Below are 27,757 nucleotides of genomic sequence, written 5' to 3' on the forward strand. Positions count from 1 at the left end.
GCTACTATGGACATTGCTGCTAGAAACATCGGAGTGCAGGTGTCCCGGCATTTCATTGCATCTGAATCTTGGGGTAAATCCCCAACAGTGCAATTGCTGGGTCGTAGGGCAGGTCTATTTTGAACTCTTTGAGGAACCTCCACACAGTTTTCCAGAGTGGCTGCACCAGTTCACATTCCCACCAACAGTGCAAGAGGGTTCCCTTTTCTCCGCATCCTCTCCAACATGTGTGGTTTCCTGCCTTGTTAATTTTCCCCATTCTCACTGGTGCGAGGTGGTATCTCATTGTGGTTTTGATTTGTATTTCCCTGATGGCAAGTGATGCAGAGCATTTTCTCATGTGCATGTTGGCCATGTCCATGTCTTCCTCTGTGAGATTTCACCATACTCAAAGATAAACTCAAAATGGATGAAAGATCTAAATGTGAGACAAGATTCCATCAAAATCCTAGAGGAGAACACAGGCAACACCCTTTTTGAACTCAGCCACGGTAACTTCTTGCAAGATACATCCACGAAGGCAAAAGAAACAAAAGCAAAAATGAACGACTGGGACTTCATCAGGATGAGAAGCTTTTATACAGCAAAGGATGCAGTCAACAAAACTAAAAGACAACCTACAGAATGGGAGAAGATATTTGCAAATGACATATCAGATAAAGGGCTAGTTTCCAAAATCTATAAAGAACTTATTAAACTCAACACCAAAGAAACAAACAATCCAATCATGAAATGGGCAAAAGACCTGAACTTTCATTTGTCGTACTTTGTGTTGGGCACCACAGGCCGCCTGCAGACGCCTGACGTGTTCGGGGGGCCAGGCCTGGAACCTGCACGCTGCCCTGGGCTCTGGTCGTGAAGACGAGGAAAGCCTGTGCTTTGAAGTCAAAGCAAGTTCTCTGTGAGCTCCAGGCTGACATTCAGAAGTATGGAGGTGACTAGAGGTTTCTGGACAAACTGCCCAGCAACTCCCAACACCCGAGCACCTCGCTCGCTCTCCCCGGTCAGCCCCGTTTCTGGGCCTGGTCTGGGTCTCCCTCCTCCCCACCACCCCGGGGCTTCCGGGTGCTTCTCTGTTCAGCTGCCGCCAGCACCCTGATTTCTGTCGTGCCCTGAGATCCGTCAGTCACCCTGCAGGTGCTTCCATTCATCCTGAAAAGTAGAAAAGTCGGTCAGGTGAGCTTCAACGGGAGAACCCTGGCCCCCGTCTACGCACAGCCCAGAGGCCCGGAGACACAAAGTTGGCCTGGGAGTGGGGGGCAGGACCACTGATGCTTTGGGACCTGCCCCCCAAGACTGAAGGCCGAACCCAGTCTGGGTGCAGAACCAGGGGGAGTCTGGCCTCTGAGGAGCTCCCATCCAGCTCCTGCCGTGATGCTGCTGTTGGGGCTGGTGCCCCTCAGGTGTGACCTGGGGTACCTGCACACCGTGGGAGGCAGTAGGGCCTCTCCCCCCTCCCCTCCCACCTCTGCTCCCAGCCTGCCTGGGCCCTGCTTGCAGGTGCTGGGAGCTGGCACCCTGCCAGGGGTCAGCAGGCTGCGGAAGTGCCGCGGAGCAGGACCCTCTGTGCGGGTGTTTGGGCCAGGACCGGACCGCCTGACTGTGGGGAATACAATAGGCCCCAAGAGTCCCTTCTGTCGCAGGCGGACAATGCCTGCTTTCTCCTTCCCTGAGGCCTACGTGGGGCGCAGACCAGAGGGAGGGAGAGAACCTTGCAGTCCCCAACAGCTCGATCATGGGACCAGGGTCTCAGGCCCAGGATGGAGCACTGTGTGCTCAGGCAGAGGAGGGTCCGATGCCGTGCAGGACCTCGGGCCTGGGCCTCCGGAGGGCATACGGGTGGGCCTGTGCCGCCTGCACCCTGTGACCACACCCAGCTCCTCCTCTGTCCCCTGGCTTCTGGCCGTCTCTGCTGGAGAAACTGACGGCTTTGGGATTTTCCAGGGAGTTCTGCTCCTTGCAAGCCTCTCCTTCACCCAGGCTCCCTGTGAAAGCCACGCCCCGGGCTTGCTCGTTCTTCCAGACTCATTGCCAGAGCTCGTTAATCTCTACAGGATCACCCGGTTCAGTTGAGCACCTGCAGGGGAATTAACAAGACTCCAGAGAAGCCTGGGATTGGGTTTGGGATTTTATTTTGAACCCTGTCATGGTGAGATAAAGTAGGTGAATCCTAACAAATTCATCTAAGCAGCCACGGGGCAGAGCAAGTGCTGTAGGACTGTGACACAGGCCTCCCCAGGAGACTAGGTGAGTAGAATTCTCGGTGTGCACGTCCAACCTGGCCTTGAAGTTTCTTACAGGCCAAAAAGGGTTTGGTGGATGGGGAGGAAGCTGGGGCACCAGCCTGGGGCAGGAGGGCAGTAGGGAGGCTCTGAGGAGGTGGCGCTGGATTGGGGCTGGGGGGTGCTTTACATCGCAGACCTGGGCATGACATCGATAAATCTCAAGAGGTAAAGTGTTTAAAAATAAGATTTAGCACAGGGACACTTGGGATTTTGTTCCAGATCAAAGAACGACCAGCTGGAGTTAGCAGAAGCCTGTGGAGAGAGCAAGGTTTCCTCTGGGCCACCCCTAGCCTGGGGTTGGGCAACCTGCTTCCCCGAGAAAACAGGTTCTGCCTCCATGACCCCACGCTTCACCTTCCTGTTCCCTGGCAACCTTCTAAATCTGCAGGATTTTGTTGGGTGATTAGTTCAAGATCAAGTGTGACTATAACACATGGAGACAAACAGGAAGGAAAAGGGACATGAAGGACTCTGGAGCGGGGCAGACATGCCGCCCGGGGTCCCACCCCGGATCCAAGGGCTGGTGCGCAGAGTGAGTGCCCGTGGGCCTGATGGCGAAGGACAGCAGTGCTCTGTCCCTGCATCCATCTGCCATGCAGGGATGGGGGAGTCTTTCTGGAAGCTCAGTCCTCAGCCTGAGAAGGGAGGTGGTTCCCACTGAGACTGGAAAGATCCTGGGTCCTTGCAGTCATCCTTTACCTTCTTTGCCCGTGGCACCCTCTTCTTCACCAAATTCCTCCTTTTATTTTTCATCAGAGAGGAGCATCCAGCAAGTTTTCATAAAAGTTCAAGTATTAATTTAGGTGTATCAGCTGTGAAAAAAATAGCCTACTCCACTTCAAAGGGCTTTTCGTGGGTGCCCAGAGCTCCATCTTCCTGCCACTGTGGGTCAGAGGACTCATTTCCTCAGAATTTATTTGTAACCTTTGGCTTCTGGCTCTGCAGCCACAGAGCTGAGCTGGATCCAGCCGCACTCCTACCAGAACGCAAGGCAAAGGGATCCCGCTCAGGGAGGCCCACTGGCACCATCTACTGGGCCAACCGCTTCATCTGTTCCTGAAGGAGCCCGGCTCCTTTTATCGTATTTTTACCTGCTGCTTCACTTCCTCTGTGGACAGGGCTTCGATGTATGACTGCTATTTTTGTGCCAACTGCATTGCGCTAGAACTCACAGGCCATACGGTTCACCCATTTCAAGTGTGCACTTCTAACGCCTTTTAGGATATCAAATTGTGTGGCCACTGCCACAATTTCAGAACATTCCAGAAAGAACCCCCTGCCCACCAGCACTCACTCTTCCCAGCAGCCCCAGGCAACCAGCAAGGCACTCTCCGTCTCAGGATTTGCCTCTTTTGGACACTTCACATCCACGGACTAGTGCATCTGTGGTATCTTATGTCTGGTTTCCTTCACTCCGTGCGGTGTGTTAAAGGTTCTTTGGTGTCGTGCATGTGTCACTCCTTCGTCAGTTTTCATGGCTGAGCAACATTCCCTCGCATGCAGACACCACATCTTGTTTATGCACTCCTCCATGGGCGCTCACTTGCACGAGCTCTACCTCTTGGCTGCCACGAAGAACTCTGCCCCAGGTCATCCTGGACAAGTTCCTGTATGGCCCGCATGTCGTCACTTCTCTTGAGCGTGTACCTAGGAGTCGAACTGCAGGGTCATACGGTGACCGTGTGTAAGCATTTGAGGGCCTGGCAGCCTGGCTTCCACAGCAGTGCCTCAGTTTACATCCTCCCCATCGGTGCAGGAAGGGGGCACTCCCTTCACATCCCCACCTATGCTTGTTCTTATCTCACTTCTTGATTTTAACTGATCCTGGCTCATGGGTGTGAAGTGATTTTCACCTCCCTGATGCCTAATGATGTTGAGCATCTTTCCATGTGCTTATTGGCCATTGGTATATTTTCTTTGGAGAAATGTCTGTTCAAATCCTTTGCCCATTTTTAAACTGGGGTAGTGTGTATTTTATTAGGGAGCTGCAGTTTCTTGTGCTGTCGACACAAGTCCTCACCTTGACCCTGCTCATGCCCAGAACCAGAGGCCAAGAGGAAATCGTCTGAAATGGTTCTGTTGTAAAAATGTGCAAAAAACCCAGAAGGAAGAGCTGGGTGGGAAGAAGAACATTAGTGTAGCTCTGACCTTGCTCGGCCTACCCTCATCTGGACCTAATTTTTCTGCTCTGGGCCCAGCCTGGAGCCTACCGTGGGGATGGAGGGATGGCTGGGAAGTGGCCAAAGGGGAGGGCAGAGGCTGGGGTCTCAGGCACGTCCCATGTTTACAGGCAAGGTAAGGAAGGGTCGCTCAGAGACAGAAGCAGAGGGGCCAGAAGGATTTGCAGGAAGACCAGAGAGATGGGCTGAGGTTCCCAGGCAGAGAGAGTGGCTAACAGTATCTAAGTGATTGCTAGGGCCTCTGTGTCATTTATCACAGCATGGCTTATGAGTTTCTTTTGAACGTCCTCTACCTTCAGGAGCAGACGGGAGAAACCCACAATACCACACAGGATTGTAGAGAGTCCTTACAAAATATATATATATATTTTAAGATTTTATTTATTTGAAAGAGAAAGAGAAAGAAAAAAACTGGGGCCAGGAAGAATGGAGGGAGAGGGAGAGATAACCTTGAAGCAGACCCTCGCTGAGCACACAGAAAGCCATGGGGCTCGATCCCAGGACCCAGAGATCACGATCAGAGCTGAAATCAACAGTTGGCCACTTAACCGACTTAGCCACCCAGGTGCCCCCAAATATTTTTTTTCCTAATAAACTGGTTGATCATACAAAAAAGTTTTATTTTGTTTTGAACTGCTTCACACTAATCTCTCTTATTGCCCTTACCACCTAGGGTATAGAGTGCCGACTTCTTTTCTCAGGAAGAGAGCCAATAGGAAAGATTGCATGGCAGGGAAAACCTAAAAGAGAAACTTGGTGCTAAAAGACAAACTTGTTTACTTGATTTCTGTCTTATTGAAATTATTTTTAAGATTTTATTTATGTATTCATGAGAGAGGAAGAGACACAGGCAGAGGGAGAAGCAGGCTCCCTGCAGGGAGCCCGACATGGGACTTGATCCCAGGACCCCGGGCTCCCACCCTGAGCTGAAGGCAGATGCTCAACCACTCAGCCCCCCAGGCATCCCTTATTGAAATTCTTAAGCATTGAAAATGAAGCATTTTGGTGGAGACATAGCAAAAAATATATTTCCTGTTCTACTACTTTTGTTATTTTAGTCCAAATGGCTGGAAGCAGCTGTGTCAGATAAAGTAAGCTTTCTTGAAGTATTTGGAAGGTTAGAAGTCCCAAATCTGGTGTTTATTTTTGCTGTCTCTCCCCTGTGGCCCACTCCAGGCATCCTCTCTTCTTGCCTCCCTGCTGCTGCTCGAGGGAGGCATGTTCTCTCCATCCTCACCACCTGCTGGGCTGTTGGAGAAGGTCTTCCAGTACATTGATCTCCACCAGGATGAGTTCGTACAGGTAGGAGAAATGGTACACGCAAAATGCTTGCATGACAGACCCTTTGGGTATCTGGGTAAACGAAGTCTTATTTGCGGGGAGGTGTGCATTTCTTTTTTTTTTTTTTTTTTGCCTGAAAACTTAAGTCCATTTAAAATGTCTGTGGCTCCTCAGTGAGTTAAACGAGTAAATATTTGTCAGATTGAGGGAAGAGATCCTCTGCAGCCTTTCCTCCTAGAGAAGGCCTTCCTAGCGTGTTGGTCAGACTGTCTGAGCAGTGAAGATGCCCGAGGAGCCCACACTGGCCCTGGATCGTCCTCAGAACGCCCATTCCCCCTCTAGAGGGGCCTTTGCTGAGGTCCCTTCCTGCAAGGCCTGCTGAGACACCGCCCACCCCCAGGACACCTTCCCAGAGCCATTCCACCTGCCTACAGCCGGCTTCACGTCCAGAGTTCTGCCAAGTTCAATGTCAACGCTGTTAGGTAGCCCTCGCGCAACACACACTTCGTCTCCTCCCTTGTAATCCTCTAACTCACTACATGGCAAACTGCACATGGTGTGGGTGCACATCTTGGGGGAGAAGAGCTGGAGCCTGAGGGCGAAGACCAAGTGGAAAGGGAGGCTGGGAGCTGAGGGATGGGGGCAGGGAAGGACTGTAGCCACCATCAGCCTGCAAGTCCCCTTCTCCTCCGCTGACCCTCTTGTCCCCGGGCACATGGTATGTCCACTGCAGCCCGGGGACTGTGTGACATGTCACGGAGTTTTGGACACTGAGCCCCCATGCCCTGTGTGGCACACAGTTGGTGCTCAGTCTGTGCATACTGGATCAATCAGCCCCTTCTGGCGATATTCATGTGCGGACCACTGAGAAGAGTTCATGTCTCGTGCTCTCACACAGAGCTGAATGGCCAGGCCGCTGGTCCTACACTTGACCTTCACGGGATCTTTCCTGATACTCCTGGGCATATTTACTTGACATAATGCTTCCTGGGTTCTTGAAGCCCACGTGGGGACTCCACCTGTAGGTTGGAATTAGCAGTGGAGAGGGACAGTGTGCGGTGGAGATGTGTGAATTTGGGTCTTTGAGCCAAAACTCTTCTTTCTGCAACTTCCTCACATGTATCCAATCTGTTACCTTTAGGGATTCCTTGACAGCATCTGCTCTGTAAATTCCAGCTTAAGAGTGTAAAAATCAGTACTCCTTAAGGTTAAATTCATTTCTTCATAATAAAAACAAAAGTGCTACACCCAGCAAAGAGATCAAACTAAAATAAATTGGGGAATCCAAGATCAGTCACCCAAAGTATGTGTGGTTTTTGTTTTTTTTAAATAAATAAATTTATTTATTTATTATTTATGATAGACATAGAGAGAGAGAGAGAGAGAGAGAGAGGCAGAGACACAGGCAGAGGGAGATACAGTCTCCATGCTAGGAGCCTGATGCAGGACTCGATCCCGGGACTCCAGGATCGCGCCCTGGGCCAAAGGCAGGCACTAAACCACTGAGCCACCCAGGGATCCCCAGTATATGTGGTTTTTAATAAAAATGGTGGCTATCCCAATATGAACAACTCAAGCGCCAATAGTGGAATGTGATTGATGATTATTAATCTCCAATATTAGTTGGTGTTTATTGAGTGCCCAGTAGGGGCCAGGCATTGAGCTAAGTCTTATGCACATTGTCTAATCCTCGCGGAAAGGAATGCTTGTTTTCTTCCATGGTTCCCCTCACTTTAGTGGCCAGATGTGTGTGTTTCCCACACATCAAGCAACTGTCTAGTTCTCTGGACACCAAAGGGGCACCTCACAGTGCAACTCCCTCTGACACCCCCTGCCTGGTGTGAGCATCACCCTCCTACCCTCAACGCCAGTGGGGGATGCCAAGTCGCACGTAGGTAGAGAGGCCCCTGGTTACTTACATATTCCAAACTGGGGCTCCCACAAACCCACTCAGGGCCTGTCATTTGCTACAGCAGCTCCAGAACTCAGGAAAACAATTATGTTTGGAGTTTGTTATGTAATTAAGGACATGATAAAAGGTAGATGTGAGCAGCCTGATGGAGAGGCACACAAGGCAGGGTCTGGAAGAAGCTTCTGTCCCCCTGGGGTTGGGGCATGCCACCCTCCCAGGCTGTAGTCACCAACCTGGAAGATCTGTGAACCCCATACTTTCCGGGGTGCTGGTGGAAGCTTCATCATGGAGGCAAGATAACCTACAGCTCCTCTTCCCTCCCCAGAGGATGCGGCGGGGGCAGGGAGCCCCCAGCTTCTAATCACAGCTTGGTCTTTCTGGTGAGGCAGCCCCCACTCCGGAGCCCACTAGAACTGCCCCATTAGAACACAATATGCTCCCGTCTCCCAGGAAGTTCCAGGGAGTTAGGAGCGCTGTGTCGGGAACCCAAGACAGAGACTGAATCTCTGAACAAAATATGCTCCTAGCACCTTTATCACATACGAAGTTAGAGGTCATAGGGGCTCTGGCCAAGAGCTCAGGACAAAGATCAACATGTGTATTTCTTGTCGTGTGACAGTATCACACTCATGGTAGCCTGCAGGTAGAGAGCTCCGCCCTCCTCGTGTGTAGGAGGGAGCTGAGGCTACCAGCTTGAACACATGCGAATCCTACACCTCCAACGGGTGGAACCGGGTACAGGAGCCAAGGCCCCCTGCCTGCCTAGCCCTGGGGACACCGCCTCCGGATTCGGGAGGTGCCAGACCTGCATGCAGAGGATGGTCAGGGGAGCCTGCAGCCCAGCTGAGGCCACTGTGTGGTTCCTAAAGTGAGTTTCGAGGACCAGAGGCCTCCAGGGCACTTGTGGGAGGCCCAGAGTCCTGCATTAGGGGCTGCCAGCCAGCTGCTCCCGGCTCCTAATAAACCGGAAGTGGTGTTTCCAGCGAGGCACAGGCCCGGGTCCTGGAAGGCAAACTTCGACCCTGCCTGTCCTGCCCTATTCTTCCTTCTTAAGCAGACGTGTCTACCTCTGGTTCTTGACCACAGCAGCCCACCTGGCAGTTACTTTGGAATATTGCGTGTTTGCCCACTCAGCCTCCAGCGCAGGTGGGGAGCGCTGGGCACCTGGTACCTCCTGCCCTCGAGGCACCGCTCGGTGAGGTGTGTCCCACCTAGAGTGGACGCTGACCCCCCTCAGGCAAATCACCTTGTCACCTTTCCTTCCAGACGCTTAAGGAGTGGGTGGCTGTGGAGAGTGACTCGGTCCAGCCCCTGCCCCACCTGAGACAAGAAGTCTTCAGGATGATGGCCCTGGCGGCAGAGCAGCTTCGGTGCCTGGGAGCCAGCGTGGACTCCGTGGACTCGGGTTTTCAGCAGGTGCCGGACGCCCCCTCCCCGCGACGAGCTGTCGTTTCTGTGCATCGGCCATGCCTTCCCTTGGGCGTGGCAAGACTGGGACCTGCTCCCATCCGATCCTCCACAGAAATGCCCCCATAATCTCGATTCCCAATAGGGCTAAAAAAAAAATCTTGTCCCAGACAAGTCGGCATTACTGATTTCTCGTGGTGTCGGGGCAGAGGGGCAGGCGAGAGCGGATGGAGTGGGCGAGCAGAGCCAACCTTTCAGAAAGACCCCCCCTTTCCCGTACTAGTCTCATCCTTCACATGTGGTTTAAATTTCTCCTAAATTGTCCCTCCCTATGTTCACATGTACCTTTCTCAAAGGATCCGGTCTTTCATCAGAATCCCCGCTTATCGCTGTGTCCCGGTGATAAAGGGCAATCTTTTCATTTAAGCGCCGGTGGTGCCTCCTTCAGCACGGCTGAGTCTCCCCAGTGGCATGTGTTTTCCAGAACCATGTCCATCTAATTTAAGCCACCTAAGTCTGAATTCATATTGAAGAATGTGCTTAATTAAATTTACTGTTTGTCACTATGCATCCAAGGAAGCACTTTACTTTTAATTATCTATTACGTTTTAATTCAGTGTCTCATGGCACCCATTTTAGAGGTAGATAAAGTGATGATTAAAAGAATTATGTGGGCATGACAAAAACCCAAGGGTAGAAACAGGACTCCTGGTGTCAAGTCTGAATTTTCTGGGAGAACTAAACAACATTTTTTTTTTTAATGTGATGTTTTTGTTTGGTTGGTTGGTTTTTTCTTTTTTTATTTTGCAGCTGCCTGATGGTCAGACTCTCCCAATACCTCCCATCATCCTGGCTGAACTGGGGAACGATCCAAAGAAACCCACTGTGTGCTTCTATGGCCACTTGGATGTGCAGCCTGCTAGACGGGAAGATGGGTGGCTCACAGACCCTTACACACTGACAGAGGTGGATGGTCAGTGGCGCATCAGTGCTGGGTTCTTTGCAGATAAGGGACTCCCCACAAGGCTTAGCTATTGAAGATGTGACTCCTGTCCCCAGCTCCAGGACTTACCCTGTTTCTTGTTAAGAATGAACAGAATACTACCCGTTTCACAGTCCACCAGCTGTCCAATGAGGCTGGCTTTTTTCTCATTTGTGAAAGACCTATGCATACGTGATGCATGCCCCTGGGTGAATTGACTCCCATGATGGCAGTCCTTGGGAGGAAGAAGTTGTCTAAGTCACACATTTTCCTTTTTTAAAAACTAAATGTAATTATGTTTTTTTAAAGAAAAGAAGAAGAAAGGTTAATGGAGATACACTCATACCCTTTTTTCATTCTTCTACTAATTATAAAATCTTGAAATGAGAGAGGCTATGTTATATGACATCCTGCAACAAATCCTCAGGTCTGTTTCAACGAACTTGGATAAAATAGCTAATTCCCAGTAAGGCCAAAGGGATATGCATATTTCAAATTAGTTTATATTATCTGATTAGCTGATGGCCATACTATTTGTACATAAGAAATCAGACTTTTTGACCTTGGAGCAAGATTTGTGCCTGGAAAAATAGGAAGCACTATTAAAATGATTTCCATAAAACAACCTTTGTTTTTAACTCACTCAACTTGGCAGAGGTATCTGTGCTTTTCTAAAAATTCTTCCCTCATTTTTAAAGGAAAACTTTATGGACGAGGAGCAACAGACAACAAAGGCCCTGTTTTAGCATGGATTAATGCTGTGAGCACCTTCAGAGCCCTGGAGGAGGTAGGGAACCAGCCATGTTTGGGAAGGGATGATGTCGACAACAGTGACTGTGAGGACAATGATGATAATGACGATGTTGGTAGTGAAGGTGATGATGACAGTGATGACAATGATGATGGTGACAATAAAGGTGATGGATAATGACAATGGTATTGACAATGGAGGTGAGGATGATGATGATGACAATGACAATATGAAGGATGATGATGACAACAATGATAATGATGATGGTGATGAGGACAAAAACCATAATGATGATGATGATGTTGACAATGATGGTGAGGGCAGTGGTGACAACAACAATGATGATGGTGATAATTATGACAGTGATGATGAGGACAATGACAATCATGACAGTGATGATGACTAGGATGATGAGAATGACAACAACATCAATGAAGGTGATGACAATGACTATGATGGCAATCATGGCGATGATAATGACAGTGAAGGTGATGGCAATGACAATGATGATGATGACAACGATGAAGATGATGACAACTTCCTTCTCTTCTATTCCTCCTCCCTCCCTCCTCTCTCTCCATTTCTTCCCTTCCTTCCTTCCTTACAAGGAAGCAAGTAATATTTATAAGAAAGTTCCCATATAAAGGCCAAAATCTGCTTTGCTTTTTAACTTTCCACTCTGAAACATACATAATCACAAACAAAGCATAAGAAATGTTCACTGCTGTTGGACAAATCAGTTGATCTCTCTGAGCCTCATTAACCTAACCTGTGAACTAGGAATAGTTATTTCTGCCTCAGAAACCTGGCATGGAGTAGGTAAGGTAACACACAGAGGAACCCCAGTGCCTGTGAGTGCGAGGCCCTTTATGTGGGTGGGCTGCTTCTTTTCTGGTGCCCACTGTTCTTCCATCTTCCCCTCTTCTCCTGTGTTGCTAATTGAGCACTTGAATACACCTCACACCACTGGGTTAGTTAACTAAGAGGCAGACAATTATTAATACCCATATTGCATAGATAGGGAGGTGAGTGGCCAAAAGGTAAAATGACTTGTCCCAGGTCCCTTGTATGTCAGTGACAGAGAAGACACCAAAACTGAGGCCTGGCAGTTAGTTGGTCTGTCTTCCTCCCCCAACACATAGTGGTTACTGGTGTGTATTTAATTAATCACATTTTACCAGAAAATTTTTAAGCTTTCCAACTACTTCTCAGCAATTGTTTTCTAGTTAAATGTTAAAAAGAGCTTTCAAATATTAATATATCAGAACTTTAGCTTCACTTCTTAAGACACATAGAAATAAATGTGTGCAAGGGATACACTTGAACAAATCATTATCCCAAAATGTCCTTAACCAACTGAATGACCGAAGGTCACTTACTTTCTAATATATAATCCTCCACTCATCCTGCCTTTGTTAATCTTTGGTGAGTCAATCCCACTCATTAAAACTAATTAGTATGTTTGTGCTATCGTTTATCTGAATAGAATTACTTCTAGAGTTCTCCTGTGTGTGTTTTATGCTCCAGGAAGACTTTGACCTTCCCTCTCAAAGATATGAAGTTATAAATTATAAAGATACAAAAAGATCAAAACCAAATGGGGGAAAGGCACATTGTAAAAATTTTAAAGGAGCTATTCTGTGCCCTAATATTAACCAGAGGAAAAACTTAAGTTCCATTTTGCTGTAAGATCAAAGCTTTGAATAAGTTAAAAGGCAGATAGAACTCAAAGCTGAAAAATAACAGATACTTGAAATAAAAATTATCCTGGGGCTTAAACATTAGACAGTCTTTCAAAGGAAAGAGCTCTCATTCATCATACTCAGAATTATGAGGACAGAAAAGAGATTTGTAATTGAATAACCTTTCTCGAAAGGTTCCTTCTGGGGAGAAGGAGGAAAGCGTCTGTCTCCGAGGAGGCCCAGCAGAGCTTCGCAGCGTGGGTATGGCTTTTCCTGCAGGAATTCTTCCCTGGAATCATCCTTTAGGGTTCACATGGAATCCAGCAGGGTCATGCTGGAGGCCAGACACTGGGTCTTCCCTTGTATTCTCCTTCACACTCTTGGTTATAACTCCTTTGCTGTGAACGGAGCTGTGGGGAATGTGGACAACCCGTACATTGAATGTGTGTAATAATTAATGTATTTATGTCACATGCAAACTAATTCTGGATCTGAAAAAGATGAATGGGCAAGTCGTGCAATTTTTCTGACAGAATGGTTTGTCCTGTTGTTCATTTGATTCAGGATCTCCCTGTGAATATCAAATTCATCATTGAAGGGATGGAAGAAGCTGGTTCTGTTGCCCTGGAGGAACTGGTCAGAAAGGAAAAGGATCGGTTCTTTTCCAGTGTAGACTACATCATAATTTCAGATAACCTGTGGCTCACCCAAAGGAAGCCAGCCCTCACTTACGGGACTCGAGGGAATAGTTACTTCAGGGTGGAGGTATTTGCAAGCCCCCTAAGGTGGAGGGAGGAGTCCATCCTGGGATCTTGGCAGGAAGAGAGAAAGCTCTTGGGAGAGCAAAGTTCTGACCTGGAGACATGGCCCTGGGGCCCACAGGTCTCGGGACTGGGGGATTCCAGAAGCTTCCCACACCCTGGGGCCGTTCTAGGATTCAGGGATCTGTGACTCAAACACCAGAAGGCTTAGGAGGCATGGCTGTGGAGTTTGGGGGTGAAAAGAGCAGTGCACGGGGGTGAGGAGACTGCCTGGTCAGGGGCTGGCTGCGGTGCCCTGGGGAGGAGCTCCAGGTACACAGATGGTCGGGGGAGGGGCAGGGGTGCTTCTTCCGGAGCCTCTTCTGTGGAGGTGCACAATGGCTTTGCAGAGAGAAGACTTCCGGAACATTTGTGTGTCTTGCTGTAGTTGGCCTCTGGGTGTTCCACTGAGTAGGAAGTTTGCTCACCTGCCGAGGAGCGATTGCTGGAAGTGGTTGCCATGCAGAATGGGTGGGAGGGCAGATTGGAGTACGATCAAGTGTCAGGTGGGATTCAGAGTGTAGAGTCCCCGTGCCTATCCAGTTGGGTGATTCTTAGCAGCTATGCTCAGTAGCCAGAGATGGACAAGCAGGCGGGGTTGCTGCAGGGTTGACTGAGGTCATTCTATGGGAAGTGAGGGAAGAAGAAGGAAAAAGTGAAGCACAGTACTGACACAGACAGGTTGAAGCAATGAACAATGTGGGGTCAGGGGACACAGGAGGACAACATGGGGGGAATTTGGGATGGGTCAAGTGAGGCCAAGAGCAGGTGAGGTGCAGGAAGTGACAAGAGAATGGGTGAAGGGGGATGAAGTTGGGAGTAGAAGGTGGGATAAGGCAGCTTAAGGTTTCAGAGGTGGAGCTCTGCAAACCCCAAAGTGCTTTAGTTAGTATGACCGCCCAGTGAAACAAAGGTCTTAAGCTGAAGTGACTGAACAGGCGATCCATCTGGCAGTGCTTTAGAGATGGCCTGGAGCTGGTGGGGGACCAGCCAGGAGGGAAGACAGAAGGAAGGAACCAAAGAGACAATTTAAACAAAACTCGTTAGGAACTGGTAGTGTATTGGATAAGGTGTGCACAGAAGTCAAAGATCATTTTAAGGCGACAGATTTATAGGACTGGGGTCACTTCTTGTTTTGGAAGTGGGTGGGCTGGTAGGGAGTAATCATAGGAGAAGATGCTGAATTCCCTCCTACATCCATTGAATTTCAGACATTGGGAGCATAACAAAGTATTATGCACCACCAGCAGCCAAAATCTTTAGGTCAAGTGAGTAGGTGAAAGGTCAGCCCTACAGGGATGAGTGTGTGTGATGTGGAGACTGTAACTGAAATCTAGGGAGGCAGTTCTTGAAGTTCTGTGTGTAGAGGAAGAATGAGCCAGGGCCTGAGCTCTGGGGTAGGAGGCTGGGAGGAAGTTACAAGTGGAGACACCAATAGAATTATAAGAAAAGAATAAAGAGAAGACGGTTTCTGGGAGGAGGGTTGAGTGACAGAGGATGGGCTACCTGGACCACTCAGAGAGGGGACTGCTGGCCCCAGCAGTGCTGTCTTAGGGGAACAAATGGGTACAGAAATCAGTTTGGGGGATTCAGGAAAGAATGAGACTGAAGACATGGGAGGAGTAGATGCTCAAACTCCTGTGACTGGGAGGCACCCACCCAGTCCTGGGGGACAGTGCATGGGGCTGTGCGCAACCACGTGAAAGCTATCGCCAGAGCAACCACAGAGGTAAGTGCCTGCCTTTTCTTTCTCCTGTCCTATAGGTGAAGTGCCGAGATCAAGACTTTCATTCAGGAACCTTTGGTGGTATCCTCCATGAACCAATGGCTGACTTGGTTGCTCTTCTTGGTAATGTCTTATTTCATTTCACTTTAAAAAAAAAGATTTATTTATTAATTTGAGGGTTGGGATAGAGGCAGAGGAAGAGGGAGAGAGGATCTCAAGCAGACTCCCTGCTGAGTGTGGAGCCTGACATGGGCTTGGGGCTCCATCTCTTGACCCTGAGATCATGACCTGAGCTGAAACCACAATTCAGATGCTTACCTAATTGAACCACCCAGGCGCCCCTTCATTTCACTTTTTAAGCATCATGGAACCTACTAGAATGCATTTCTGTTTGACTCCATGCCACTCTCTTCCCTTGGCCTCCAAGCCAGTTCTGAATAAGGATGGAGTAGAAGAAAAATCATAGTCTTAGCTTTCCCTCCTTTGGCTAAATGTTCCTTAGGTTTATTAGGTCCACGTTACGTTTGCTGATGGACCGAAGCTCTTCCTCAGTCCACCCCCATTTTCTTTTACTGGGTATTGTGATCTGGCCATACTCGGGGGCAGAGAGAGACCTCTGGGGAAGCATCTGGAAGAAGCATCTGAAGCAAAGGCTCCAGCACCATTTGGCTTCTGTTTCCAGTTCTGTGGCCTCAAGTGGCACAGAGAGGCCATCAGTTTGCTCGTCTCTGTCTACTCCTCACCTTCTGTGGTGTGCCCGGAGTTCACAGGCAGAAGTCATGTGTACGTGTATGCTTTTCTAGAGAGCCAGTTTGCCCACCCTGACCACCTCGATTCATCTTGTAGCTCTTGCTCGCATTTAGGCTGGATCCCGGGAGTGAAGGAAACTGCGTCTTTGGGAGCCTCACTTGGAGGAGCCCCTTTTACAGTCCTGGCAGGGACCCTGCACTTTTATGTTCATCATTTGGTGTTCTTTTTTTTTTTTTTTTTTTTTTAAAGGCTCTCAGGGAAGCTTCAGCCCCACAATACTTGGATCTGTCTCCTTGGCATAAAGGGTACCTTTATGCAAATTTTACCACATGTCCCTTTGGGGCAGACAGTGCCAAAAAAAAGGGCATCTATTAGCAAAAGTCTCTTGTCTTTCTGTGTTGACACAGCTTTACCCCTGCCCCACTCGCTTGCATCCCTTTGGCCTTGGCAGTCTCTGACGGGGCAACTGGGCCACCTGTTGGGAGCTGTCCTCAGGGTCTTCAGGACCATCTTTAGTTGTAGAGCTTTGTGCTCCTTCATTCTCCAAAGTGAATAATGAAATCTGTGTGTCTACCTGTCATGTGTGATCTAACTCTGCAATCTATCTTTCATTTATCTCCCATCTGCCTATTCTTTCCATCTACTTATCTACCATCAATTTCTTCCTTTGTGGCCTTCTAGTTTTCCTAAAATATAATTCTTGGGCGATATTTCCCATACTGGACAATTTCAAATGGAATAAATCCATTTTCCTTCAAAGTGTTTAAAATGTTTCCAAAAGAATTCAGATAGCATACAACTCAATATTTTGAGGAGGAGGGAAAGGGTTATGTTTCTGTTTTATCAGAACTAATTTTCTCTTCCCTAGGAATGGCATCATCAGATGTTTATGGTACATTTCAATCTCCCCCCAGTAATGATTGCTGCGTTACATTCTCTTAGATGGTACGGTTTCACCCAGGCATGGAATTCCACTTAGTCCTGCAAATGCATATGGCTCTGCTAGGAAAAATCAGATTGGAATCATGAACAGAATGAAAAGCATATGGCTTCACTTTCTTTAATTTTTGAGACAAATCAAATAATCCATAACAAAGTGATTCTGGATTGGATCATCTATGTGGCTTTCATATGCTTTGTACAAAGACCTAAGGGCATGGGGTTGAGCTTCGGCACTGATGACAGGCAGTAGCGTCTTGGCTCCTGTGCCTTCCATCAGGGCCACTGCAGGTTAGGGTGTCCTGGGAGAGCTGGGCCTGTCGGGTTCTCCTCCTGCATACTGGCAGGTGCCCTAAACATTAGTCAGGGAGCCTCCTGCTGCTGTGTGACCTTGTGCAACTTCCCAATCTCTCTGTCCCCTATTTCTCATCTGTAGATCCTGATAGCCAGGGTCACTAATAGGTTATACATGTTTATTGAGTGCCAACCGTGTGAAAGGCGCAGGAGTCTCCAACCGGGAGACACAGGGTGATGGTGGGGGTGCAGATACCCAGTTTGCACAGAGCCCTCAGCTCCTGGGCTTTTTTCTTTGAGGACATTCACCTTCCCTGAATGCTCCTAAAATCCACAAAGCAGGATTTGGGCCTGCTTTGATGGCCCCAAAGATCACTGGGCCCAGGGCACTCTTCTAAGCACCAACTACACCATAGTATTAAAATGTTAAATTCTGAGAGGACTCCTGGGGATCAGGATTACATTTGCTTCCTGTGTGCAGTTTTCAAAGGCACCACCCTCTGGGCCTCCTGTGCATTTCCGGGCTGGGCTCCTGGCCGAGGAGGAGGGGGAGAGGGAGGAGGAGGGGGAGGCGGCGGCAGCAGTGGCCTGGTTCAGGGGATCATGATTTCAAGTGGGAAATGAGGAGGGGGGGTGGGGAGATGAACTCCTTCAGCAACATCCTGTTTTTTTGGGAATGCATTCAGTGTTGAAAAACCCTGGCAAAGAAGTAACAAGAACAGGGCGTGTAAGGCAGAGGCCTGGCCAGCACGCCGGGCGCTTTCCCACCACCGGGTCCTGCGGTGACCTCTCGCAGCCCTCCCTGGAGCAACCCCTGCTGGCGGGTGGAAGGGGCAGGGAGAGGAGGATATGCTCTCCCCTGCTCTGGGGACACGCATCTGCTGGCAATCTTTGCAGCCCGCAACTGGGAGGGCTGCCCTGCGCCCTAAGGAGACAGGATCCTGATGCGACTCCATCCTGAGCCCCGGCCGGGCCAGTTGTGCTGGAGAGGTGCAGTGAGTGTGTAGAAAGGCCACTCTGCTCAGACCCCAGCTTCACTTGCTAACGACCTCTGCCCTCCCACCCCCCACGGCAATACCTGCAGGGCCAGCTGGAATGATAGAGAAAATGTCTAGTCCTGGGTCGGGACATGGACGCTGAGCATCCTGGCTGCCAAAGTATTTCAGGTCTTACTGATTGCCAACCTTGACCCTCCCAACACTCTCTTCCCACTGCCAAGGCTGCACAGACCCTCTCACACCACCTCTGGGGCCCAGCCATGCTGCTGCGCTGGCTTTCCAGTGCCCCTGCCCCTGCTTGCAGACCCCCAGCTGTTTCTTTACCCTGGGTCTGTTCCAGCCACATCACCAGCAGGGGCTGCGTCTCACCCGTGTTTGCAGCTCTGTTCTCGCATCTGAGAATGTCAGCAGAAGTCGAGGGACAGGCACTTGAGGGAACACTCAGTGATGATATTACTGGTGGCGCTTTTATGTTTGGTTTGGATTTTGCTGAGGTCACGGAGGGTGGACTGCAAAGCACTGACAGCCAGGCCCAGCCATTGGCACCCAACTTATTGACTTGAATTTTACAGTGGGTTTGTAGCATCTATTTACTATATTCTACACTTGTTTGGGCTAAATGCAGAGAATTCCACAGCTCAGTACTGCAGGGAGGCTTGTACCTGCACAGTGTGGTTGTAGACTTTTGGCTGATTTATGGGGGGGCAGGGGTAGGGGCTAGGGAGGCCATGTTTAAGCCAGAACAGTAAAAACTTCCCTTCTCATTTTGCTGCCTCAGCACCTCAAAACTTGAGGTTTTGCTTTCTGGGATCATCTCAAAGTTCTGGGACACCCAGTATATACTGCCATTCCTGTTGGTTCTGGAAGGGTGGTTACTTTGGATCCTGTTGGGTCTACACGGAGAGCCAAACTACCTACTGGTCAGCCCAGGGAGAGTCACATTTGTCATTTAGCCTGTGCACCAAGAGATGGCGCTGTTGCTGATGAAAGTGGGGTCTTCAGGAATGTTCAGGTCCCCAGGGCTCATCAGGTGCCTTGACCACAGCAGGTTCCAGTAATGAGGGGGCACAGCTGGATTCTCCCAGAGCCTGCGACCCGGGGCTTTGTAATTGTTCGCTGTGAGACCAAGATTTGAAAACATGGTGGTTCATGATGGTTTTTTGACATTGTCAAGTTATAGTCCCATTAAGAATGTGGAGCATAGGGCACCTGGGTGGCTCAGTGGTTGAGCGTCTGCCTTCGGCTCAGGTCATGATCTCAGGGCCCTGGGACTGAGTCCTACATCGGGCTCCCCGTAGGGAGCCTGCTTCTCCCTCTGCCTGTGTCTCTCTGCCTCTGTCATGAGTAAATAAGCAAAATCTTAAAAAATAATAAAATAAAAGAATGTGGAGCATATTTTTTATGAAGTGTCTTTACTTGAATGAAAGGTCCCAGGTGGCCTGAGGATGAATTTAGATGCCCTGGATACATTTTTCACCATTTCTGCTAGTCTCTTTCCTACTTTGAAAAGTATGTTCTGAAGGTAGTGAGCAATGTTCACTAAAGCTCCGCTTCTACTTCCTCTGTAGATATTTGATGATTTCACCCCCACTTCTATTAATCCTCAAACTCCTTCCTAAATAACGGACTAGAATATCTGCTTATTCACTCTGAAGGCATTTGTGGTCATGATGTAGGCCTCCTAGACTAGACCTCAAGATATTATGCTTTTGATCAAAGGTGAGTCTCTATCATATGATAGTGTGTGTAGGGGAGAGAAGCTGAGAAGGAATGAGGATTTTTGGTTCCTCAGGAATGTCTGTATAGGCCTATACATACGTATTTAAGATTTTTAATAGTGAACATACATTGCATCTTAACTCAGGATAAAGCAAAATTTCAGAAAGAACCTATTTTGTGATACAGAAGGTGTGATTGAGAACTGGTGTAATGCAGGTAAGCCATCGCCTATGACCTTGTGTTTCCATCTCTCCGTTGATGAGGTGGACAGTAAAATGGATCTGCCTCAGCCTCAGCCTGTGTGGGGACCAGCTGCTTCCTCCAGCCATCCCCCTGGAGATGTGAGTGGTGCCAGTGGCTCTGCGAGGGGGACCAGGGCCAGTCACGAGGCCCACTGTGGCTCCTGGTCCTGCTCCAGGCCCAGAACATCCACTCACTCGTACCTTCTACCTGGCTTTGGTTGCAGGGAGCCTTGTGGACTCATCCGGTCATATTCTGATCCCTGGAATCTATGACCAAGTGGCTCCTCTTACTGAAGAGGAGAGAAAACTGTACAAAGCCATAGATCTGGACCTAGAAGAATACCGGAACAGTAGCCGGGTTGAGAGATTTCTGTTTGACACCAAGGTATGGTCCCAGGTTGATGGCTAATGTGAAAGAGGAAAGGCAGTAATAAATCCTATTTTTCCAGTTCCTGATTTACTGTGGGAGGCTCACCTGCACATTTCAGAACTGAAAGCAGATGTGAATTCTGAGGCAGATTTGTCCTTTCACAGCCACTTATTTCCCTCAGGTCTAGAGCAACCCAGACTTTATCTGGGGTCCAACTGGCCTCAGGTGCATAGCCTTGGGGCAATCCCTCATTTCACATACACGTTTTCCAGGGCTTCTTAGACTCAATCCCAGCTATCTCTGCTTCCTATCTCCTTAAAGGCTGAGAACAATCTGAGATTATTCCAGCCCAAAACCCCTAATTGTTCATTTTAATAGAATTAAGAGCCTTAGGGACTAATCTGTACATTGCTACATCACTGCCTCAGGGTAGTCAGGAAACCACAGCCCAAAGCCATTCATTTCTGGCAAATTTGGATGTTTTCTTTCTCCTTCTTCTTCTTGTTTTTACAACCTTTGCCTGCTATGGTGAAGGATGGTTGTGGCTGGTTCTGGACGGGGCTGCCAGGAGAGGGAGAACCAGGTGGAACAGAGGCAGTGGAGTTTATTATGGTGAAGTGTATCCCTTCCCCCGGACCATAAGCAGAGTTCTTTGCAGCTTTCTGAAAAAGAAAATGCATTTACTATGCAACTGAGTGTCGTAGTGATTGGGGACAGAAATTTATAATCAAGCCTCAAATTCTGAAAGCTCCTTTGCCATCTATTAACTTCAGAGCTTGGGTGAGGAGGGGCCTGCATCAGTGGAGCAGGTTGGTTGGAGGTGGGGAGGGGACAGCAGAGGGTCTCAGGGCCGGAGGGGAAAGACTGCCTGTGTTATTGGTCCAGGCGTGTCTAAGGAAGGTGATAATTAACTTGTCATGAACGCTGGCGGAGATTTACAGGAGTCGGTGATACAAGCAATACAATTCAAAGAGTTTTAATCAAACATTCTTTTGTATAGTAAAAATAATTTTATTTTAATTCAGGAGGAAATTCTAATGCACCTATGGAGATACCCGTCTCTTTCAATCCATGGGATTGAGGGTGCGTTTGATGAGCCCGGAGCTAAGACAGTCATCCCTGGCCAAGTTATAGGAAAATTTTCAATCCGTCTGGTCCCTCACATGAATACATCTGTGGTGGAAAAACAGGTAACAAATGTGCATTGTTCTTCCTACGGCACCATTTCTGAGCGTCACATCCCACAGTGTAGCGAGCTATTCAGTTGTTAGTGCTGAAGTATCATTTCCCCCCCAATATAACTGGAACAGATGTCAAGAAACCAATATAATTTTTGTTCGGTAAAAATCTCTTTCTGCAATTATACGCAATTACAGTAGTCAGATAAATAACCATTTGAGGTTGGAGTGATGGGAAGTATTTTTACATTAAACAGTTGACATAAAGGCAAGATTGGTTTACACACAGATGGAGAAGCTGACTGCCTATGGCCGCATGGAGCTGGAAAAGCTCAAACCCATAGTTAGTTTGCCCTTGTTGTCTGAAATCAACACTCTGAAAGCAGCTGTTTTAATGAAAATGTTATCTGGAAGGAGTTACATGTCTAAATTATCAACCTGTTGTCAGTTTACCTCAAGTTCAACAGAAAGAAGGCTCTGAATGAGCTCCAGGAATGCCTCATTCCAAATCTCTACAACCCCTTGACCTCCTTTATTGTCTTCTTAGCACTAATTACATCTTAAAATGCCCTCCTTCCCTATCTCAGTCCCTGTTTTTCTCCCTCCCTTCCCCCGTTTTGGATGCATCATTTCTGTTTCTCAAAACATGGGTTCCATCAGGGCAGCCCCCTTGGTCTTGCTCACAGCTGTGTTCTCACACCTAGAACTGTTCCTGCCAACATGACAGGAATTCAACCAGTGTTTGTCAATGGAATGAATGGGAGGAACGTTTCAGGGTGTGAGGAGTTTTTCTTGGGAGGATTTCCATGGTAGCCACTGGCCTGGAGCCCAGGGGACAGAGGAGGATGCTGACAAAAGGCTCCTTTATAGCTTAGCCTGGCATCACCGCCCCTCCCCCTTTGCAGGAATTTCCAAATGCCTAATGTTCCGAAAATAGTCATTAAGGTCCTGACAAGTCCGAAAAGAGGGATATCCAAATTGAGAAGTTATATTGTGTTTCACAATGACCACTGCATTAATCATCTGACACTGTGGTCAGAATGGGGCGGGCGCAGGGCTGAGGATTGGAGGGTCCCTGGGTAGAAGGGGTATGGGACCAGGGTTTCTTTCCATGCTGAAGGCCTCAATCCCAGAGCCCCTGCTCACTCTGTCCATCCTCTGTGAGGACGAGGGTAAAATCACAACACTTGGACCTATTGAGCTGGGATTTCAGTTTCTTGATGAAAGATTGCTGCATATTCACTGCATGAGAGAATAACCTGAAATTTTCTCTTACAACTGAAAATGTTCCTTTTCAGGTGAAGCAGCATCTTGAACACGTATTCTCCAAAAGAAATAGTTCCAACCAGATGGCTGTTTCTATGATGCTAGGACTACAGCCATGGATTGCAAATATTAAAGATAATCAGTATCTTGCGGCAAAAAGAGCCATCAAAACAGGTTAGACTTGGAGTTGCCAGTTTACAGTGGGACCAGAGTGTGGTGTGTGGTGGGGCAGGGGAGAGGAGAAAGCAGGCACGGTCAGAATTTTCGTTCAGCTCTCCTTTGCCCCTTGGCTGTGTTACTGAATGTCGGCTACACTCCAGGGCTCTTTTTTTTTTTTTTTTTTAACCACCAGGGCACTTGATCCACACTGTCTCCTGACCCCCTGACAGCCCCCCCAGTTGACAAAGTCTGTCTGGAAGAGATTAGGGAATTTGCTGAAGGGCACCCAGCTGGAAGTGGCAAAGCCAGGTTCATGTCTGGAAACCTGAATTTTGGGCAAAATGATGGTCTTGCAAGCCTCTGATACTTATGGAAATGATGGCCAACATATAAAAATGCCCTTTAAAAGGCTCAGCTGGATTTGCATGAAAGTAAAGGAAATCTGGGGTTAAAAATAAAGGAGCTAGGGGTGCTTAGCTGGTGCAGTCATCTGACTCTTGATTTCGGCTCACGTCACGCTCTTGGTTGTGAGATTGAGCCCCGTATCAGGCTCTGGGCTCCCCACTCACTGGGGAGTCTGTTTGAGATTCTCTCCCTCTCTTTTTTCCTCTGCCCCACCCCTCCCATAGGTGCATGTTTTCTCTCTCTCTCTCTCTCTCTCTCTCTTAAAAAATCTTATTGGGCAGCCTGGGTAGCTCAGCGGTTTAGTGCCGCCTTTGGCCCAGCGCCTGATCCTGGAGACCCGAGATTGAGTCCCACGTCAGGCTTCCTGCATGGAGCCTGCTTCTTCCTCTGCCTGTGTCTCTGCCCCTCTGTGACTCTCATGAATAAATAAATAAAATCTTTAAAAAAATCTTATTAAAAAAAAGGAGCTAAAATATAATGGAGTGAGAGGCTGACCCTGGGTTGCCCTGTAGGATTTGTTCATCTTGGTCACAAGGAGGTTTGGGTTTTTAGGTCAGCAGAAGGTAGGGAATAGGAAGTGAGACTCACTATTTAAAGCAGGGCATCCCCCAATCACCCTTTATAGCTTAGCCTGGCATCACCTCCCCTCTCCCTTTGCAAGAATTTCCAAATGCCTAATGTGATTAGGGAGGGGGCTGACCACAGATCCATCCTCACAGGGTTTGGGTCTTTAATCTCCACTCTCCATGTGGTCCAGTTCTGATGCAAACAGCCCCACGGCAGGCCACCTGGGATTTTTCACAGAGAGGCCTCCTGGGGATGCTCATTTTATAAAACTACCAAACACAAAAACTGAATTCCAGCCTATCTGACTCTGAAACCAGTGATGTTTTCAGAGCCACTCTGCTTCCCTGGAGGTAGGGAGGGCAGCATAGCTTTATTTGGAATTTCTTTGGTGGTGCCTATTTTGACTGCATATACTTCCAAGGCCTGGGCAGGGTCCTGTTGTTGGTGAGCACAGGACACATCCCTGGGCTCCACCTGCCCAGGCAGGGAGAAGATCTATCCAGGCTCTTTGGCTTCCGCAGCAGGAAGGTGACGCTGCCAATTGCAAAACAGGGGACTCTCTAAAAAGCAGGGGGACTTTCAGAAAAAGCCATGTGGGGAAACACTATGGACTAATGGCACTCTCTCACAGGTGAGGCCTCATGCCGCAACCCTAACAGAGCACAGCTGGAATTGGAGGTCCCCACCACTAACACTTGGAGCACTAACACTTGATCAGGGTTATCTGTACAAAGGACAGCGACATTAAACATTAGAGGACAGGTCTGAGACTTGGAGCCATACTTTTCTACATAATTATTCCTACTACTCCCATTTGTAGCAGTATTTTACCAGTAAAATTTGGTCAAGAAAGGAGGAAGAAAAGTTCTTAGGAAGGTAAATGTAATCCCAGCTGAAGAGTGATGTGTGATTGAAATATCAAGGTCAACAGTAAAGCCCTGAAATATTCTTGCAGGAATGCACAAGGCACCTTGTGGTTTATTGTGTGTGAAACAAGTTCTTCTAACAAAGCATATCATCTTTACTAACATTCACACCCTAGTCTGTGGATAAAGAAGACATGGCATATTACCTTTGTGTCTTCATTTAATTTTGCATTTCCAATCCATCACTGACAACTCATCCTCTCGCCTGGAAGGCTTGAACTCACCACTCCTTAGAACCTAGGATATCCATTACATTTATTTCATGAGATACCTTGACAGTTAAGCACAAACACCACAACATTCAGGTGATAGTTGAATACAGCTGTTTATTTGTATACTGGTTACACCACCAAAGAAATCCCACTTTCCAAATATTTAATTCATGAAGCGACCATAAAAGTAGGTACATAGTCTTGTAATACTCCTGCCAGAAATGCATGACCTCTTCCAACCATGAGAAGATATCAAACAAGCCCAAATGAAGAGACACTTTACAAAGCAACTGATCAGAACTCTTCAAGAAGAGTCAAGGTCATGAAAGACAAGGAGAAACTGAGAAAGTTTCACAGACCAGAGGAGAGTTAGAAGTGACAATATGCAGTGCAGGATTCTGGATTGGGTCCTGGAATGGAAAAAGGGAAGCACTGGTGAAATTCAGATAAGGTCTGAATCTAGTTAATAATATTTTTCCAGTGTTAACTTTCTTTTCTTTAAGATTGTACGATAATTACGTAAGACGTTAACATTACAGAAAGTAAAGTAAGGAACATATGGGAGCTTTCTCTGTACTATTTTTGCAACTTTTCTATAAAATCTACAATTCAAAATATAAACTTTATTTAAAAAGGTTTTTTTTTGAAGTGGGTAATTATAAAGAATGCAACCATGGTTTTCTTCGTGACTCTATTGTCTTCAGAATATAAACTGCATGCTATCAAGAAGCTTACCTACCCCAGACACCAAAGTTAATGATTAAATAAAAACAAAAAAGGGAAAGATAAAGCCAACACTACACTTGAGAAGATTATGAGGGGTGGTCTTGTCATTATTTTATTCAAATGCATTCTTTCCCTGTGCTTCAGTGTTTGGAACAGAGCCAGACATGATCCGGGACGGATCAACCATACCAATTGCCAAAATATTCCAGGATTCCATCCAAAAGAGTGTGATGATGCTCCCGCTGGGTGCTGTGGATGATGGGGAGCACTCTCAGAAGGAGAAAATCAACAGGTTAGTGGATTCCTGTCAGGCGCCGATTCTTCACTGCTCAAAAGCCAGGTCTCCACCTGCTATATATTTTAGATTGCATTCACATCACCAAATCTTCCTATTTACATTGTAGGCGACTTTCCCCCATCACCTGAACCGAAGTAACAGTGTTTCTCTTTATTTCTTCCTTTGTTAGGTGGAACTACATAGAGGGATCCAAATTATTTGCTGCCTTTTTCCTAGAGATGGCTAAGCTGCATTAATAATGATGAACCTTCCAGCTTAAATCTGACCTGACAGATACCTTCTTCTGCACACCTGGACAGGAACAGAATCTAAGTAACCAGAGAATTTCAGTCTGGGAAATAATGCTTTCCTTCCCATTTAAAATGCCTTAGGACATTTGGACCAGAAATAAAATATCTTAAAGGCACAGACATTGGGAATGGTATACTGTCCCCATGGCACACCTTTCTAAAGTCACCGCTACCTGCAACATCTCCCCCAGTTTGGCTCCAGGAGCCCCAGGATTGGACTCACTCTTTCCTTGGAGCACAAGGACATTCCTCCATTAGACTCTCCCTGGCAATTTGATAGGTCTGATCACACCAGTGTGCTTTTAGGTTCTGAGGTGCTCATGACACATCATCATTCCGTACAGTGTTTATATCAACCTTGCTTTTACCACACATTTCATTTATTAGTAAAACTGTTGGTTCCACCACTGGCTACCATGATTTCCCTGTGGGTTCATTTGTAGAGGAGTAACTAAAGCATGATGTCACATTAACCTCTTGCTTCCCCTTCATTTATTTTGCCTGCTTCTTGGAAAGTTCTGAAACAGAAATGATCAGTAGTTGTGTCCTTATGCCACTTGGGATTCCCTGTGTGAAGATGAGTACTTTTTCTATTCCAAGGTTCTTTACCTTTTCTGGGATTGATGCCAACCAACCACCGCTCCGGCACCCTATTCTTTGTAACCCACCGCTGAAGCCCGCCCCCCCATTCTGTGCATATGTAAAGTCACCACTGCAGAATCAGTCCTGATAGAATTTCTCTCACCCTGTTGGAATTTTACTTCAGTGACTACATCTAAATTGCTCAAAGCTTTTAATAGCATCAGTTTTAGATAGAGAACGAATCTAATCAGCCCTGACATCAGTAACACATTCTAAATTTAAAGCCATCAGCTAATGCTGCATTCAGTAATCATTTTAGTTAACCATCTTGTTTGGCTTGATTGCATTTGATGGTGTAAACAAACAAACAGAAAGAATATAATTTTTCTCCAGTTGAGTGTATGTAAACAAATCAATTTAATCTTTATAAATTCATTATTTAAATCACATTAATGGAGAAGGATTTAAGAGTTTATTAAAAGATGTTTCTCTTATGATTCCAAATAAAATCAAAGTGTAACACATTTAATCTCTTCCTGGGTTCTTGAAACGTTAGTTTTAAAATTTGCAAAACCACATCCAAAAGGGCTGCATTATAGGGCCAGTGATCCAGCTTTACCCTGAGTCTCATCACAGCAATGGACTTGGATGAGGTGTGAGTCTGGAGGTATCCATGAGTGACCTGCTTTCTCTCTGATGCTAGAAAACATCAATTCCTATTTCTTGAGTATTGGCAGGTGTTTGATACTTTGTTATGCTTGGTTCATGCTTGCCACATTATGTTGAATCATGTGATGTTTGGATCTTGTGGGACCTACCTGACGTATTCC

General features: G+C 47.5%; 1 protein-coding gene and 1 long non-coding RNA gene across 3 annotated transcripts; one reads left to right on the forward strand and one right to left on the reverse strand.

The window, feature by feature from the left end:
• Positions 1-457: 457 nt before the first annotated feature.
• On the reverse strand, positions 458-14,809 carry LOC121482004. Its single transcript, XR_005985481.1, has 3 exons — positions 13,709-14,809; positions 12,663-12,890; positions 458-1,152 (listed from the first exon to the last, which is right to left on the reverse strand). It is a non-coding gene; the product is annotated as an uncharacterized LOC121482004 (long non-coding RNA).
• On the forward strand, positions 1,993-27,451 carry CNDP1 (carnosine dipeptidase 1). 2 transcript variants are annotated; one of them, XM_041739735.1, is made up of 12 exons: positions 1,993-2,247; positions 5,642-5,767; positions 8,925-9,074; positions 9,876-10,038; positions 10,746-10,834; positions 13,045-13,245; positions 15,045-15,129; positions 20,173-20,333; positions 21,344-21,508; positions 22,795-22,936; positions 25,902-26,049; positions 26,225-27,451. In XM_041739735.1, exons 2-12 carry the CDS (start codon positions 5,684-5,686, stop codon positions 26,289-26,291), a joined length of 1,455 nt encoding a protein of 484 aa, XP_041595669.1. In that variant the 5' UTR covers positions 1,993-2,247; positions 5,642-5,683; the 3' UTR covers positions 26,292-27,451. The 2 variants fall into 2 exon arrangements, with proteins under 2 accessions (XP_041595669.1, XP_041595670.1); XM_041739736.1 differs by lacking the exons at positions 1,993-2,247; positions 5,642-5,767; positions 8,925-9,074; positions 9,876-10,038 and adding an exon at positions 12,675-12,741 and having other exon boundaries at positions 10,786-10,834.
• Positions 27,452-27,757: the final 306 nt, after the last annotated feature.

The sequence above is a fragment of the Vulpes lagopus genome, chromosome 24, assembly GCF_018345385.1.
Source record: "Vulpes lagopus strain Blue_001 chromosome 24, ASM1834538v1, whole genome shotgun sequence".
Taxonomy (NCBI): Eukaryota; Metazoa; Chordata; class Mammalia; order Carnivora; family Canidae; genus Vulpes; species Vulpes lagopus.